Source organism: Cetorhinus maximus, chromosome 20 (genome assembly GCF_964194155.1).
Source record: "Cetorhinus maximus chromosome 20, sCetMax3.hap1.1, whole genome shotgun sequence".
Taxonomy (NCBI): domain Eukaryota; kingdom Metazoa; phylum Chordata; class Chondrichthyes; order Lamniformes; family Cetorhinidae; genus Cetorhinus; species Cetorhinus maximus.
The window spans coordinates 62,156,586-62,175,383 of NC_135898.1; the positions used below are offsets into that span (position 1 = coordinate 62,156,586).

The following is an 18,798-nucleotide window of genomic DNA, read 5'->3' on the forward strand; positions in this document are numbered from 1 at the left end:
TGTGTAGCATTGAACATTTTCTTGTACTCTCAAAAGCTAAAAGCAGGCAAAAGGAAGTATTTGCAATCAATGTTATCATGCTGCTGTTTTATAACTAAAGAAAATCACTGCCTCTTAAGTGTTCAATTGTACCTGCTCATAATTCAGTCAATTTACATTTCAAAATGTGTACAAAATAGTAAAAAAATGCAAGATCTTAACTGTTTCCGGCCTGCCTCCATTTTGGAGCCCCAAGCTCAGAATATGTGAGGCCTCAATCTAAAGCAGGACATCGCATTCAATCTTTGTTTTACTCCCCATGATTTGGGGTAAAAGGCGAGATTGACTGCTGCCTGCACCTTCACTCAAATATACAATTCCTTTTTCAATATTTTAGTGCCCAGATTTCACAACTTTGGGCAAGACCCATCCTCAGCATCAGGCTTGTCCTTAAAAATTGGACACACTGGAATGTTAGGGACAATGCCCACACAAGAAGACCTTGCAAAAGAAGACGATACAAACCTCTCTTAGTTTTTCATCCTCTATGTGCCTTGGCTGCACTTTGGTTCATGTTTTCTTTGGCGTTATTGTAAAAGCCTCTATATTTTTGTGATTTTTGTTTATCTTTCCACAATTACCTTTTGGCATTATGCCTGCGTACTGATAACTTTGACATGGTATCATGAAGAGGGAATGTTGATTGTTCCTTTATGTTTCTGAATACACTGCATAACTGAAATAAGGGAGAGAATTCCTGAGAAACAATGGCCTGAGACATTCTGCTATGCCTATCGCTACCCTGGGATCTGCTCCTGGCCAAGTCAACAGAGACACCTCTGCTTCAGATAGCAGGCTACCACAGAGTTGTGCCATCTGCTGTGAAGCATCATATATAGAACTTTTGAAACAAAGAGCAAGATTGTGCCATTTGGAGAAAAAACAAAAAATGCTGTAAAAACTCAGCCAGTCTGACAGCATCTGTGGAGAGAAAGACAGAGTTAACGTTTCGAGTCCGTATCACTCTTCCTCAGAGCTATGAAGAAGGGTCATACGGACTTGAAACATTAACTCTGTCTTTCTCTTCGCAGATGTTGCCAGACCTGCTGAGTTTTTCCAGTATTTTGTGTTTTTGTTTCAGATTTCCAGCATCCGCAATATTTTGCCTTTATCTTTGTGCCCTTTGGATTAGGAACATTATGTCGGGGTCAAATGGGGGGGGTCATAACCCCACATTGTGTATGAAATGATCACTGGAATTAATTTCCCCAAATTGGTTGATTAGTGGCCAGAGGATGGGCTCAGATGAACTCTCGAAACTGCAGGGTCAATAGCAGCTCTCCAATTAAGCTGCAGCCTGCAGTTCAGGCAAGAGAAAGAGAGAAGGCGTCTCCATCTTGAGCTGCTTCTTTCCAACTTATTAAACTTTTAAGTTTGAAAAATGCCCTCAGCAGTCAGACCACCGTTGTGATGGGGGGAGCCAGATGTGGCCAGGCAAGCAGGGGCAGCGTTCAAACCCCTGACTTGGGAGCACTCCCCTACCCCATCCTGCTCCAGTCTTCTGCCAGGAGGTCCACTTTCGGGCAGCTGGCCTGTTCCCTGATGCCTCGAGGGCCCCTGGAAAATTCTAATCTGCCTCTGACATTAGGCCTTAATAGGCCTTTAACCATCCTCATTTGACTATCAGCCGCTTGCTGATGGGTAGCCCTGCTGACTTTGATCCCACCTCTGGGAAAATGGTCTGGGGACACAGTGGAGCCGGCAAGCTTTTGCCTCTGGCCGCCTCCATGCTCACCTCGATGTGAGCTTGAAAATCTTGTCCATGGTTCCTCCAGCAGATATGGATCAATTATACAAACGCATCCATCCTTAAGCTCCCCAGGAGACACCTATCATACCAGACAGTCGCAGTGCACACTTGAATAAAGGACATGATAGTCAACTAAGTTGCAAGATAATAATTTCATCATTTTTACTTTCGCAAAAAGGCATGGTATGGACATGACACACAGGTTTCACTGGATCGCAGTGTTCCCTTTGGCGTAAACTTTCACACCATGTAGGCATAAGCAGGCATGCCAACCATCAGAGTTTCATACCAACATTAAGTGTTTGCAACCCATGTCTATGCCTCAGCATTAGTTGACAGAAATCAGTGTAATCAGTGTGACCTCATCTATCCTCTGTATTACCCCAAAACATCCTGTAATTTTGCACTGCGGATTATGTGCAACCACAGCAACCCATGTCCCTTGCTGCTTGGTCTTCATATTGCCCATGAATAGCCCAGAATTCTTACTGAATACAAGGCTGATGAAAGTGGGCTCTGCACTGCCTGACCGCACTTCCACTGTCACTCCACAAAGCCAAAGCTGTTGGCATGTACACACAGGATCATCACACATTGAATGAATTGAATGTATTTTCTAATGTAGATGTAATGCAATAATGTTAGTTCTGGCACTTTTGACAAATACTATTCATTTCTGGACCATCAGATAATATTTGTACAGAAATTACACTTACCTCTCCACTGGGACCAAGAGAAATTAACAAAAAGTTTTCAAAAATACACCACTTAGAGATCTAAAATCAGCAGTTGGAGAGTTTTTCCAGAATTTCCAGGAATTCCAGAGCTGAAGGCCCAGACAGCTTAAGGCATGACCACCAATGATGCGGCGAATGAAGAGGGCGCTGCATAAGAGGCCATAGTCGGAGGAACACAGAGGTTTGTAGGACAGAGAGCTAGTGAGTGGTGAGGCCATGGAGCAATTAAAAAATTTTAAAATCGCCCATTGGTGGGTCAGGAACCAATGTAGGTCAGCGAGCACAGGGATGGTGGGTGAACGGGACTCGGTGCGAGTGAGGGCAAGCAAAGCAGAGTTTTGGTTGGCCTTAAGCTCATGGAAGATGGGAAGCTGACCAGAAAAGTGTTTGAATAGTCGAGATAAGAAGTATGCATCAGAGTTTCAGCAACAGGTGGGCTGAAGCAGGGGTGGAGACAGGCAGTTAGATGGATGTGGAAGCAAGAGGTCTTTATGTTGGAGAGGATATGTGGTCAGAAACTCAGCTAAGGGTTGAATAGAATGCCACGTTCATGCTGAAACAGTGGCCATGGATGGGATAGAATCAATGTCTAGGGAACAGAGTATGTGGTGCGGGCTGAAGATGATGACATTCGTCTTTCTAATGGTTAATTGGTGGAAGTTTCAGCCAATTAGTAATGGCACCTTCTCTTGCACTGGACTTCTTTTGTGGTGCTGCATATATTCTGGGTGCAGGGTGTTGCAAAGAATTGTAATGTTAGAAGCAAACTTATTCCCTCCTCTATTCAAGTCTGATCACAACAGGTTCTGCGTCCAAGAAAACGCATAATTCTCAGTCCACTGCCTCTTTTGCCTAGCTACTATTCCATCAAGTTAACTATCAGCTCTTTAATTAATAGCTTATAGTCCTTTTAGGAAGCTGATACATTTGAATAAATTGCAATTTAACTAGTCCGAAAGAAAAGTGGCTTCATAAAACATTTCAGGGTAAGGCTTTACAACAGATATATATTTGATCAACTGCATAGAAAATACAACTGTGAAACTAGCTTGTTTAAAAGAAATTTCTCTCCAAAATCTTTTATGAAAAGCTTACTGTATTGTGACCACTATATTTTTCAAACTTGGCCACTGAATGGTGACATTTCTTCCCTTAGCATGGCTTCCTTCACTCGCCCACACTATTCTATTGAAAGCAGAGAGTGGCAGAGGGAGATGCTGGGAGCTAAAGCCAAAGTATAAGACTTTGCATTTCAATATTCAGCTGCAGAAAGAACATAAAAATAGCAACCTCAATTGGGAAGGCCAACATGGTATTTTAATTTAGAATTTTCAATTTTAATTAGATTGGAGATATTTTTGACTCAAATACTCAAGAATATGCATATATATGGGTGTTATTCTGGAATATTCCTTCAAACTTTGCAAATTGGATTGCAAGAGGCATAAGTAACAAGTGTCCACTGTATGACACAGTGGATGGTAAATGCTGAGCTGTTCAAATCCCTGAGGGAAACTTGAAACAACTGCCACAACTATTTTACAATTTGTATTTATTTCTAGTTGCGAGCCTTGAATTCAGTATTAATAAGACCACTGAATCTTATAGGATTCTTACAAAACTAAATTAAGCTTTTATTAAATGTAAAAAAATGATTTTAAGCACATACATAGGTTTACAAATTACTACTATGATAACTCCTAGCTCCCTTAGTTAATTAACTCCCAGTTACACCTCCTTTAAGGCAATAGTAAAACAAATAGATTTTAAAAGACCCAACCAAAGTAAATGATACCCTCAACAGTCGAATTCAAATTGAGTTTTCTTCACTTCCGTTCATGTAGACAGCAACAGAGGCTGGAGGCTTTTCACACTTGTTAGATCTTAGAATTCCTTCTTTCCTTACACATAACCTCATCTCTTTTATATAGGCGTCTTCCTTTTTAACGTAAATCCCATTGTTTCAATATGTCTTTTCAACTCTACTTTTCTAGTCATAAAAATCTTTCATAGTGCCAATTTTATCAGTAAGCTTTGGGAATACTGTTTGACTTAGTCTCTGTTGGCTTACCAGCTCTTTGAAATTCGCTACTCGGGTCTATCTAAAAATGCAAATTTTCCTTTTACGCCTCATATTCTACAACTTTAACCATGTTTACCTAGTTAACATTTAATTCCTAGCTTGTCTTCTGATAGATCAAAGCCTTCAGACCAGCTGCCTTTAATTCAATTAAGTCACACACACTCACACACACTTCCTGTACTTACAATAAATTCCAAGAACATTATAAAAATTATTATATTTTCCTGACACCACAGTTACTGAATCCCTTGTGCATGCTGTCCATGCTTGAAATCAGTAGGACTTCAAATATCCCACATCAATCCAAGTCCACCTGTGAGTTGCCACTGTTCAGTTCCTCTGTATATATGTATTGTGTTTCCCAAAATCAGCTACCTGCATCCGACCCCACTGACAAAGGCCAGAATTTTCCGGCCCCGTTGGCATCGGATGCCATAGCGGGCGGAGAGGACGGGATAATATAACAAGGAGGCCAAAAATCGGTTTCATGCCGACGTGAAAGCACAGCTGGAACATCCGATGGTGTCCACCATGGCGGAACATCAATGCCCGCTAATGGGATGCAAAGTAAGGCCCGAATGGAATCCTCTCCCCATGCCAAATTTACCATTGCGCCAGCAGGAAAACATGCCAGCCCAGAACATGTCTCGACAAGTGTGACGTGCAGAAGTCAGGACTTACTGTTAGGACTTTGCTCACATCAAAGAAATCCGAGGAGCAGAAGATGCTGGAGCCCCACAGCAACCAGTCCCTGGTGGAACACGTACATCACATGCTGGATGGGTTCTCATAGGCACGGCTCCACTGCTAAGCTGCTCACGGAAGGTGGGAGATCTCCATTGATGTCTCAGCTCTACTTCAGAACATCACAGTCTTGACCATGGGCTGCTACGGATGATCAGCGAGGTGGGGGGAGAGGAAGGCGCAGCTGTGAGTGGGAGAGGGAGGTGTACTGGGGGAGGGGGGGTGCTGAGGATGTTGGGGGGGAAGGTGTCAGTGCGGGTTGAGTTTGGGGGGTAATGAAGGTGTCGGGGGGGGCGAGGTTGGGAGGGAGGGGGCGAGGTACAGCGGGGGAGTATTGTGTAAAGGGGGAGAACGCGGCAAGTGGGGAGGTAGGTGTAAGGGGGGGGAGGAAGGTATAAGGGAAGGAGTTCGGAGGGGGGAAGGAGTTCAGGGGGGAGGAAGGAGTTTGGAGGAGGGAAGGAGTCTCAGGGAAGGATGGAGTAAGGGTGGAGAAGGGAGTAAGGGTGGAGGAGGGAGTAAGTGGGGGGGGGATGTCCAGGTGAACATGCATGGGAGAGGTCTGTGGTGTCAACAACTGCCTCCTAAGGAGCAAACTGAGGTTGGGCATGGTAGGAGGGAATGGTGAGCATAAGAGGGGGCAGAGTGAGCCGGAAAAGTGGGAGGGTGAGGGTGTGACAGAAGCGGTAGAAATGAAGACGAGGATGGTTGGTGGGGACTTGGAGACAGATTCGGACTCTAGAGGTGGGAGGGAGGAGGGCAGGGAGGTCAATGTGGACGGGGTGGGATTCTTATGAAGGTAGGAAACGTGCACGTTCACCTGAACACCCTGGAAAGAAAAGGGTCCAGGCTGGTAGGTGATGGTGGGAAGGTGGAAGGTGATGCCATGGGGCCCAACAGTGATGGGGGAAAGGAAATGGTTGACTGAGGGAGGAGAAAGGATGGAGGAGCTGAGCAGAAAGCTAACGAGAACCAGGCTGTCAAAATCGAAAGTGAGCGAAGCCTCGTGTTGGATAGGCAGGGGTGCTGCATGGGAGTGCAATCAGTGGGTGGGCGAAGATGCAGGTCAGCTCAGATGGACAACTGAAACATAACCCCAGTAGGGGTTCAAGGGGAGGTGCACTCGATCTGGAGGGAAAGCTTGTAAAGCGAAAAATGACATCTGGCCCTACAGATTGGATACCTAGGTTCTCCCATGCTACCTTGGAAACCCTGAACAAACAATAGAGAGGAGGAGAAAGATCCTCCTCCCTCCCCACAGGCAACAACTCTGCTACCAGGGGTCACTAAGGAGGTCATTGCCAGAAGCTCAGCTCCAAAGACATGACTGCAATGTCACAAAAAGGGTTGGCAAGGAAAGATTATTGTTCTCTTACTCTCCGTTCATACATTCGTCACCTTCAACACACATTCTGGAGAAGACAGTTCTAATAAGGCGGCTGATGCACCTCAGATTCAAATCGAGTGAAGACAACTTGCACACCATATTTGTGGCTTATGCATTCATTTAGCACCTAAAAAAAGTGCATAGTGCGATCAAATTTCTGGGCCACAATCTCTCTAAGTCATCAATGAGCCTAGGTTTGTGAGTCACTTTATAATTGGTTGTGAGGTCACTACAGCTTACATGACTGACAGGCTGGAGGTGTTTCAAGCGGGAAGTTTCACAGGGCCAAAGCTTATGTGAGCAGGTCAATGTATTGGGGGAATAAGAAAGATCATGGGGTAGGGGGGTCTGGATTGCAGGGGAAGTCCCCATGGTTGTCTGGGGTCCCAATCACGGTGAGGGGATTGCGGAGATGGGGGGAAGGTGGGGGGAGGGTTAGATGATAGTCCGGGAGTCCCAATCACAGAGGTTTCCCAATTGCGGCGGGGGCGAGGGGGACACACATGGTGGTCCAAGGCGTTGTAGTATCCCAATCCCTTACATACCCATCTCGCCTCCTTTAAACTACCAAGTTTCTTGAGACTTGGGAAACCTGGCTACCTATGGTTAAAATTAGAATGACTGTTAAAGTCAACAGCCTCATTATAGTATTTAATTGACCAATTTACTTCACACGTGCAAGTTGACCATCGCTCCTTGTCCCACCTTGGTTAAACCGCAAGTGAGTGGGTTGGAGGCATGTTTGTTTTCGGTTCCAGATGTTTTGCATTTTACCCTCTGACATGGCCCCAACCCACCAGGTTGTGATTCAGCCCATCGCTTTAGCTGTGTGCTGAGCACTCACAACTTTCATGCTTCAAACCTTGCATCAGCATAGAAGGAAACTTCACACTGAACGGGTTGTGCACAAGCTGAGATTTGCCTGGGAAATGTTAAATGCTCCTCTTGAGAATAAACAATCCAAGAAAATTGCTGTGTGCCGAAAATTCACAGAGTTATCCATAGAGACTGCTCAGGGATTTTTCAAGTACTCTAATCATTTAACACTTTCATTAACATAGCAAAACAGCCATTTTTATGTTTTTGTTGTTACTTATGGTAACTAATTAATACAGTAAAGACTTAGCAGATTCCAATGAGTAGATTAACAAAATAAGTATACAATGAATGGAATTAAATTAACACAGGGAGAGTTAGAGAAGGACATGGAAAGAAAGGATTTTATAGAGTCATAGAGTTATGCAGCACAAAAACAGGCCCTTCGGCCCATCGTGAATTTTCATTAGGAAACAATCGTATTCTACAAAACACTACAAATATTTGGTAGCCAACTTACTACTTTTAGAAATTGTGTGGGCAACCAATATGTGCACAGCAAGCTCTCATGGTAAACCAATGAACAGTTAATTCATTTTTGGTACTAGTATATGAGGTCAAAATGCTCAGGGCACCGGGAGAACTTCCTGTCCTTTAAATAGTGCCATGGGATCTGTTACATCTACTGGAGCAGGCAGACAGTTTAATAGCTCATTTAAAAGATTACGTCGCCTACAACATAGCAATCCCTCAATGCGATGAAGCGCCAGTCTCAGTTGAACTCAAATTACCAAGATGACACTAGTAGCTGGATTACAATCAATGTGCAGAGAATGTGTCAAAATAATTTTGAAAAGAAATTGCTAGGATACATAACAATAGTGTATGTCTACAGAAATTAGTTTAGATAGAACCATAGAAAAGTTACAGTACAGAAAGAGGCCATTCAGCCCATTGCATCTGTACCAGCCAAAAAAGAAAAAAACTAGCTGCCCATTTTACTCCCAGCTTCCAGCACCCAGTCTGTAGCCTTGCAAGCTACAGCACTTTAGGTGCAGATCCAGGTACCTTTTAAGTGAGTTGAGAGTTCCTCCCTCTACCACCAAACCAGGCAGCGAATTCCAAACACCCACCACCCTCTGGGTGAAGAAATTTTTCCTCATGTTCCCTCTAATACTTCAACCAATCACCTTAAATCTGTGCCCCCTGGTAATTGACCTTTCTGCTAGGAGAAACAGGGCATCCCTGTCTACTCTATCTAGGCCCCTCATAATCTTGTATACCTCAATCAAGTCACCCCTCAGCCTCCTCAGTTCCAAGGAAAACAACCTCAGCCTATCCAATCTCTCCTCATAGCTACAATTTTCAAGCCTTGGCAACATTCTTGTAAACCTCCCCTGCACCTTCTCCAGAGCAATTATATCCGTCCTGTAATGTGGCGGCCAGAACTGTACACAAAATTCCAGTTGTGGCCTAACCAGCGTTTTATACAGTTCCAGCATTACATCCCTACTTTCGTATTCTATACTTCATCCAATAAAGGAAAGGATTCCATATGGTTTCTTTATCACTTATCCATTTGTCCTGCTACCTTCAGGGACATGTGGACATGCACACCAAGATCTCTCACTTCCTCTACCCTTCTCAATATCCTCCCATTTAATGTGTATTCCGTAGCTTTGTTTGCCCTCCCCAAATGCATTACCTCACACCTCTCTGAATTGAATTACATCTTCCAATTTTCTACCCACTCAACCAAACCCTTGATATAATTTTGGAGACAACAGTTATCCTTTCCACTATCATCTGCAAATTTCCCAATCATACCACTCACATTTAAGTCCAAAGCATTAATATATACACCAAACAGCAAGAGAACCAACACCGAGTCCTGTGGAGCACCAATAGAATCCGTTTTCCATTCACAAAAACATCCATCAACCATTATCCTTTGTTTCCTGTCACTGAGCAATTTTGAATCCAACTCACCACATTCCCCTGTATCCTTACTTTTCTGACCAGTCTGCCATGTGGGACCTTGTCAAATGCCTTACTGAAATCCATGTAGACAACATCCACTGCACTACCCTCATCAATTCTCCTTGTTACTCACTCAAAAAATTTGATTAAATTATTAAGACACGACCTTCTCCTAACAAAACCACGCTGACTATCCCTGATTAATCCGTTCCTTTCTAGGTGACGGTTTATCCTGTCTCTCAGAATTGATTCTAATAATTTGCCCACCACAGAAATCAGACTGACCAGCCTGTAATTGTTTGATCTATCCCTGGCACTCTTTTTAAATAATGGTACAATGTTCGCAGACCTTCAATCCTCTGGTACATTGTCTATATCTAGTGAGGTTGGAAAATGATCCTCAGAGCATCCCCTATTTCTTCCCTCGCTTCCTTTAACAGCCTGGGATACAATCCATCTGGCCGTGGTGATTTATCCACCTTCAAGGATATTAGCCTTTCCAGTTCATCCTCTCTCACTATGCTTATTGTATCTAATATTTCACACTCTTCCTCTAACTAGAATATCTGCATAATCCCTCTCCTTAGTGAAGACAGAGACAAAGTACTCATTGGGAACCACGCCCACATCTTCAGCATCAACGCATAAGTTACCTTGTGCATCTCTAATCGGCCCTACCCTTCCCTTAGTTACTCTCCTGCTCTTAATGTACTGGTAAAGCATCTTTGGGTTTTCTTTGATTTTACCTGCCAATAGTTTTTCATATCCTCTCTTTGCTTTCCTAATTACCTTTTTTACTTCACCCCTGTATTCTCTATACTCTTCTAGGCTTTCTACAGTATTAAGTTTTTTGTGACTGTCATAAGCTTTCTTTTTCTGCTTTATCTTACCTTATATACTTCTAGATAACCAGGTGGCTCTAGATTTGGCTGTACTGTCCTTTTTTTTTGTGGGGACATGTATACACTATGCCCGTAGAATCTTGCTTTTGAATGCCTCCCACTGATTTCCCTTCAAGTAGCTATAACCAGCCCCCTTTCACCAGACCACCTCTCAGCTTCATAAAATTTGTCTTTCCCCCATTTAGAACATTTACTCCTGTTCTATATTTATCCTTTTCCATAATTATATTAAATATAGCTACATTATGGTCACTGTCTCCAAAACAGCCACCCACTGCTACTCCATTCACTTGCCCGGATTCATCTTCTAATGTTGAATCTAGAATTGCACTCCCTCTCAGCTCATGAATTTTGTGCCCTCTGTGCCTATTACACCATTTGTATCCCAGGCGATATTAGGGTAGATGAAGTCCCCAACTATTATTGCGCTACTGGTTTTGCACTCAGAAATTTGCCTACATATTTGCTCCTCTAACTCCCTCTCACTATTTGGGGGTCTATAGTACACTCCTAGTAGTGTGACTGCCCCCTTTATATTTCTCAGATCAACCCATATGGCCTCACTTGATGATTCATTTAGTCTATCATCCCTCCTGACAGCTGTAATTGATTCTTTAACCAATAATGCTACACCCCCACCTTTTTTAGCCCCTTTTCTATCCTGCCTGAAAACCCTATATCCAGGGATGTTGAGCTGCCATTTTTTTCCCCTCTTTAAGCCAAGTTTCCATTATAGCGATCATATCATGCTGCCATGTCTATCCGTGCCTTCAGCTCATCGGCTTTGTTTGCTACATTCCTTGCATTTAAATAAATACCTTTTAACATTGCCCAATTCCTGTGCTGTAAACCTTTTAACCTTTGCTTCTTCTGTCTTTCAGAGTCACCCACTAATTTTCTGTCTCCTGCTCCCTGCTCTGAATTTATCCTCTCTGAATCTGCCCTCAGGTTCCTATTCCTCAGCCAATCGGGGTTAAACCCTCCCAACAACACTAGCAAACTCCCTGCAAGGACATTCGTCCGGTCCCATTCAAGTGTAGACTGTCCTGCTTGTACAGATCCCACCTTACCCAGAACTGGTCCCAATGCCTCAGAAATCTGAAGCCCTTTCTCCAGCACCACCTCTCCAGCCGCGCATTCATCTGGTGTATTCTCCAATTTCCATACTCACTAGCACGTGACCTTGGAAGTAATCCGGAGATGACTACCTTTGAGATGCTGCTTGCTAATCTCTTTCCTAACTCTCCAAACTCAGCCAGCAGGACCTCAAAAGTCCTTGCTCCTCTCCGCAGATGCTGCCAGACCTGCTGAGTTTTTCCAGGTATTTTTGTTTTTGTGTTGAGCAGGACCTCATCCATTTTTCTACTATATTGTTGGTACCAATGTGTTTAGGCACCATGTCACAGAAAATATATACTGTTGGCAATATGAGCAGATGAAGACTTAGCACATTTATAGAATATGAGTATGTCTACTGTGTTACATTTATTATACTAATTTACATTTAAATAAACACGCTAATGCTTACATTAAAACAGTGGACAATGAAGTGCAATATTTCAAGAAGTACCCATGTGGTGGGTACTTCTAATTTTCAGCAATGGTGGATGACAGAGTTCATTATACATACTAATTTCAATGGAAGGATTGGCGGGCTGTATTGTGGATAGGCAATTTGATATATATAGTCCCTTATAAATTAAGATCAGAAGTTAAACTTGCCCGCTTGCAGAGCTCATCTGTTCATTTGGCTAGGTGTAATTTCTAGACTACAATTCAATCAGAAAAGCTACAGAACCTTGTAAAAAGGTTGATCTTAGAGTAAAAGCAATTGCTAGGAGGAAAGAATTGTAAAAGGTTTGATGTTTATAGGATAGAAAGAAGAAGAAGGAAGAACAAGGTTGAAAAAATTGAGAAGACCATAGTAAAAAAAGGCAAATAAATGACACCAAAGCAAAGGTTTTAAAATTCCAAAGGTTGTACGAGGGTCAGGGAGGATGAAGATGTTGCAGGACCGTGCAACCCCAGCTTAAGAGGAACAAGAGAGGAAAGTTCATAACAGTATTAAGTGCGGTGGTGTGAATAAAATACAGAAAGCTAGCCAAGCTTCGAAGGAGAGAAAAGAGTTGCAGGTTGGAGAGTGATTATTGATCAGGTGACCAGATTTCTTCTTGAATATTGTGTTGAGAGAAGTGTCAAAAGAGCCACTCAGACATGAGAGCGGTATTCAAATCCTACATGGATTTAGAGTTGGTGCACAGTTAAGAAATAGTGAGGAAAAAGTGTGTGGTGCAAAAGATGCAAGGCCATGGGTGATGCAGTGGGCCAGCCAATAGTCTATTGACTTTTGGTGGGACTGGACAATCCTGTGGGCGGAGCTGGAAAATCTCAGCCTAAGTTTATTGGAGGCAACTTTAGCAATGAGTGAGATGTATGAGTTCTGTTTGAGATCAGAGCAGATTTTTTCATATTCATTCAGGGTACATAGGCTTGGCTATGCATTTATTGCCCATCCTTAATTGCCCTGGAGAAGGTGGTGGTGAGTTGCCTTCTTGAACTGCTGCAATCCATGTGGTGTAGGTACACCCACAGTGTACCTAGGAAGGGAGTTCCAGGATTTTTACCCAGTTACAGTGAAGGAACTACGATATTTTTCCAAGTCAGGGTGGTGAGTGACTTGGATGGGAACTTCCAGGTGGTGGTGTTCCCATCTATCTGCTGCCCTTGTCCTTCTAGATGGTATTAGTCATGGGTTTCGAAGGCGCCTTGGTGAATTTCTGCAGTGCATCTTGTAGATGGTACACATTGCTGCTACTGTGCGTCGGTGGTGGAGGCAGTGAATGTTTGTGGATGTGGTGCCAATCAAGTGGGCTGCTTTGTCCTGGATGTTGTCAAGCTTCTTGAGTGTTGTGGGAGCTGCACTCATCCAGGCAAGTAGTATTTCATCACACTTATGACTTGTGCTTTGTAGATGGTGGACAAGCTTTGGGGAGTCAGGAGGTGGGTTACTCATCAGACGATTCCTAGCCTCTGACCAGCTCTTGTAGCCACAGTATTTATATGGCTAGTCCAGTTAAGGTTCTGGTCAATGGTAACCCCCAGGATGCTGATAGTGGGGGATTCAGTAATGGTAATGCCATTGAACATCATGGGACGATGGTTGGATTCTCTCTTGTTGGAGATAATCATTGCCTGACACTTGTCGCGAATGTTATTTGCCACTTGTCGGCGCAACTGGATATTGTCCAGGTCTTGCTGTATTTGGACATGGACTGCTTTAGTATCCGAGGAGTCGCAAATGGTGCTGAACATTGTGCAATCATCAGCGAACATCCCCACTTCTGACCTTATAATGGAAGGGTGGTTATTGGTGAAACAACTGAAGATGGTTGGACCGAGGACACTACCCTGAGGAGCTCCTGCAGTGATGTCCTGGAGCTGAGATGACTGACCTCCAACAATCACAACCATCTTCCTCTGTGCTAGGTATGACTCCAAACAGCGGACAGTTTTCACCCTGATTCCCAATGACTCCAGTTTTGCTAGGGCTCCTTGATGCCACACTCTGTCAAATGTGACCATGATGTCAAGGGAAGTCACTTTCAACTCACCTCAGGAGTTCAGCTCTTATGTCCATGTTTGGACCAAGGCTGTAATGAGGCCAGGAGCTGAGCGGAACCCAAACTGGGTGTCAGTGAGCAGGTTATTGCTAAGCAAGTGGTGCTTGATAGCACTGTTGATGACCCCTCCCATTACTTTACTGATGATGGACAGTAGACTGATTGGGCGATAATTGGCCTGGTTGGATTTGTCCTGCTTTTCGTGTACAGGACATGCCTGGGCAATTTTCCACATAGCCAGGTAGACACTAGTGTTGTAGCTGTACTGGACCAGCTTGGCTAGGGCCGCAGTAAGTTCTGGAGCACAAGTCTTCAGTACTATTGCCGGAATATTGTCAGGGCCCATAGCCTTTGCAGTATCCAGTGCCTTCAGCCCTTTCTTGATATCACGTGGTGTGAATCGAATTGGCTGAAGACTGGCATCTATGATGCTGGGGACCTCCAGAGGAGGCCAAGATGGGTCATCCACTCGGCACTTCTGGCTGAAGATTGTAGCAAATGCTTCAGCCTTATCTTTTGCACTGATGTGCTGGGCTCCTCGGTTATTGAGGTTGGGGATATTTGTGGAGCCTCCTCCTCCAGTGTGTTGTTTAATTGTCCACCACCTTTCATGGCTGGATATGGCAGGACTGCAGAGCTTAGATCTGATCTATCGTTTGTGCAATCGCTTTGCCCTGCCTATCACTTGCTGCTTATGCTATTTGGCACGCAAGTAGTGCTGTGTTATAGTTTCACTAGGTTGATACCTCATTTTTAGGTATGCTAGGTGCTGCTCCTGGCATGCCCTCCTGCACTCTTCACTGAACTAGGGTTGATCCACTGGCTTGATGATAATGGTAGAATGGGGGATATGCCAGGCCATGAGGTTACAGATTGTGCTTGAGTACAATTCTGCTGCTGCTGATGGCCCACAGCACCTCATGGATGCCCAGTTTTGAGTTGCTAGATCTGTTCAAAATCTATCCCATTTAGCACGGTGGTAGTGCCACACAACATAATGGAGGGTATCCTCAATGTGATGGCGGGACTTCGTCTCCACAATGACTGTGCGGTGGTCACTCCTACAGGTAGTCATGGATAGGTGCATCTGCGGCAGGCAGGTTGGTGAGGATGAGGTCAAGTATGTTTTTCCCTCTTGTTGGTTCCCTCACCACCTGCCGCAGATCCAGTCTAGCAGCTATGTCATTTAGGACTCAGTAGTGGTGCTACCGAGCCACTCTTGGTGATGGACATTTATGCCCCCACCCAGAATACATTCTGTACCCTTGCCTCCCTCAGTACTTCCTCCAAGTGGTGTTCAACTGATTCACCAGCTGAAGGTAGCAGGGTGGGGGTGGGCTGCAGTACACGGTAATCAGCAGGAAGTTTTCTTGCCCATGTTTGGCCTGATGCCATGGGACCTCATGTTGAGGCTGATGTTGAGGACTCCCAGGGCAACTCCCTCCCGAGTGTATACCCCTGTGCCGTCACCTCTGCTGGGCCTGTCCTGCTGGATAGGGCATACCCAGGGATAGCGATGGTGGTGTCTCAGGGATTGTCTGTCAGGTATGTTTTTGTGAGTATGACTATGTCAGGCTGTTGCTTAACTAGCCTGTGAGACAGCTCTCCTATGCCAAGCTATGCCCCTCCACCCATCCCCAAGGCCCCTCATGCCCCCTATGCCAAATTATGCCCCTCCACCCAACATCCATGTCCTCAATTGCCCCTATGCCAAGCTTTGTCCCTCCACCAAACCCTTGGCTCCTCATGATGCCCCCCATGCCAAGGTATGGCCTCCACCCACCTCTATGGCCCCTTATGTCCTGTATGCCAAATTATGCTCCTCCACAGCCCCCATGGCCCCTCATGCCCCTTATGCAAAGTTGTGGCACTTCCATGCTCATTGATCCACTATACACTGTACAGAAGCAATGAATCCTACAGTGACAGTAGTATGTATAAACTTTAAAAAAATCATAACTTTCCACTATGTTTAAAAAAACTTTTACAGCAGGGCAATAAAAGTGTCAATCATCCGGATCCTTTAAAGCTTCAATAGCTGAAACTACAAGCACTTGAAACCTCTTAGCCTTGTGTAAATAAACATTGTGCAATTGACAGCAGAGATCAGAGAGCGCGAGCTGCAAATTAAGCATTCTTTTCTCAGGGGCTCATGTATTTTAGTACTCCCATGTATATCTGGGTTCTCAACCAAGCCTCATTATGTATTCATGATGGTCTATAGCAGGTCAATGGGCAGAGAAATGCCACAGCTTGGCAGAACGGACATGAGGAGCCATAGTTGGCATGGGTGGAGGGACATGGATTAGCATGGGGGCATGAGTGACCATGGGAGTGGGCGGAGGGGCATAGCTTGGCATAAGGGCCATGAGGGTCATGCAGGTGGGTGGGGGGGGCATGAGGTGACATGGATGGGGTGGCATGGGGAGTGTGTGGGATGTGAGGGCATACGAAGGGTGAGGGCTCGAGGGCCTTACTTCTTTTCATTATAATTGGAGCGAAGTTCCACATCACTGAAGTGGGCTTTTTAAACAGTCTGTCTGTGGCAGCCGCTCACCTATTTCCCGGGTCAGCTGGCCCAACTCCAGCCCACACCCACACCTGCCTCTGCTCTTGCCCCCTCACCCACCCCCCCGACCCCCCCCCCCCCCCCCGCCGCCAACACACACACACACACACACGCACACAACCCCCTCCCACCCCCACCCCCGGCAGTGAAGATTCTCTGTGTGAACAGTTTTTCCCGAGGCGAGCAAAGCTGGCAATTGTCAGCTACCACCTCGAAGGTGAAAATCTAGGCCAGTGTGGCCTTGAGGAATTGACAGAAATCTAGATTTTATTTCCTTTGCACTGCAATGCTTTACATTGTAGAGAATGGAAAGATTGGAAATAGTTTTTGCCTCAAGTGAAACACCGCCACAATTCTAATATTGACTTCTTATTTACATGTGGTCACAAAATGCATGTGCATTACATACTGCAGATCACACAATACCTGGAATTCTTGCAAAGTATGAGGGGGATAGTAATAGGCTTCAGCAAGACATCGACAGGTTGGTGCAATGGACAGGCATGTTGAAGATTAAATGTAATGCAGGGAAGTGTGAAGTGATGTATTCTGGTAGGAAGAAGATAAAGGATACAATTTTTAAAGGGGTGCAGGAGCTGAGGGGTTTTGTGGTATATGTCCACAAATCATTGAAGGTGCCAGGACAGATTGAGAAAATGGTAAATAAGGCAAATGGGATCCTAGGATTTATAAATATAGACATGGGGCCAGATTTTCACTACCATGGTAGCTATCTCGAGTCAGGAGGTTTCCTGACTGGGCAGATCTGCCTCAATATAAAGGGCCCCACCACAAGCAATTTTCACTTTGGGGAGGTGGGGGCATGATCGCGTTGGGCTTGCTGCCTCCGGACTGGTTAGAAGGCCCATCTTGGTTCTCTGAGACATCGGTCCAGTGTTATGAAAGACTGTTAAGTCTTCTAAACCTCAATGCCATCCACCCCCATGTCCCCTTCATGCCACCTCATACCCTCCATGTCCCCTTCCATGCTCATCCAATATCCTCTATAGTCAGACCTCAGGAGCCATGTGGGGATGGAAAAAAAATAAACTAACAATCTAACAGAGCTCTCATTCATACAGATTTGATACAGAAAAAATACCCTCATTCATGAGACGCATTCAAAGATTTTAAATACCCTCAAGTAGCCAATCTGTTATAAAAACAGGCATCTAGTTAGTAACCACATCAAAGATACCTAATCCTTTAATAGCCTCTTAAAACAGTAAACTCAGCCTCCCCCTGCTAAGCTAAGTGGTTTTTGACCTTTTGAAATTCAGCCTGGCATTCATAGTGGGCTGAGCTATAATAACAGCAATTGGAAATGTCAATCATGAGAATTCAAAAGGGAAGTGGATAATTACCAGAAGAGAAAAAAATGCAGGGCTACAGGGAAAGGGTGGAGAATGGGAATAGCTAGATTCCTCTCGCTGAGTGCTGGCATGGACATGAAAGGTCATTGCTTACAAAGTGTTTTGCTTTGAAACATTTTTTTTTAACCAAGGCTGGTGGGATTACTTACGACCAAAGTGAGTTTCTTCCTTGTGTTACAACTCCCGTGAATTTTGTTAGTCTTCTAGCATCCACTTCAAACCACTGTGAATTATCATTCCTACCAGCACACCAAGCTCCATCATAGAAGTCATCTTCAAAGATGCCAGCCTGTGGGTAGGGAAACACAGTCTAAGTACTTATGGTGCTAATTTATTTAAACTATTTTCAGTTTTAGAGGATAAATAATAATGACAGATAATAACTTAAATGATATCTTGTCACTTAGCTGCTAGACATATAAAAATCAAGGAACTCCTGCCAGCAGCAGTTGACATAAAAGCACTGAGATCATCAACTGCACTTAATTATTCTGCAATCATTAAATCCCTTCCAGTTATAAGGAAATTAATTATTGATCTTTTTGGACAATTTTCCACACAAGTAAAATTCTAATGTAGAATCTTTATGATAGAATTAGATCACTTTGGTCCAGGTTATGGATGAGTGGAGACAGTTATGCATGTTGAATAGGTAAAAGCGGCCTATATTGGAAATGGAATTTTAGCACCCCTGTGGAATATGAGGGCTGACTGACCGCGAGGTGCAGTGGGAGGCTCAATCCAATTTAACAACTGGGCCTCATTTAAATGGAGCCAGCGAGATGCCTGGCCCAGGCTGGG

At 44.4% G+C, this 18,798-nt stretch overlaps 1 protein-coding gene across 1 annotated transcript in view; it reads right to left on the reverse strand.

The window, feature by feature from the left end:
* LOC144694428 (inactive carboxypeptidase-like protein X2) overlaps positions 1-18,798 on the reverse strand; it is a 233,290-nt gene that overhangs the window by 163,629 nt on the left and 50,863 nt on the right. The window contains exon 4 of the mRNA XM_078564823.1: positions 18,147-18,286. Within this exon, the coding sequence (XP_078420949.1) occupies positions 18,147-18,286 (140 nt within the window). The remainder of the gene's footprint in view (positions 1-18,146; positions 18,287-18,798) is intronic.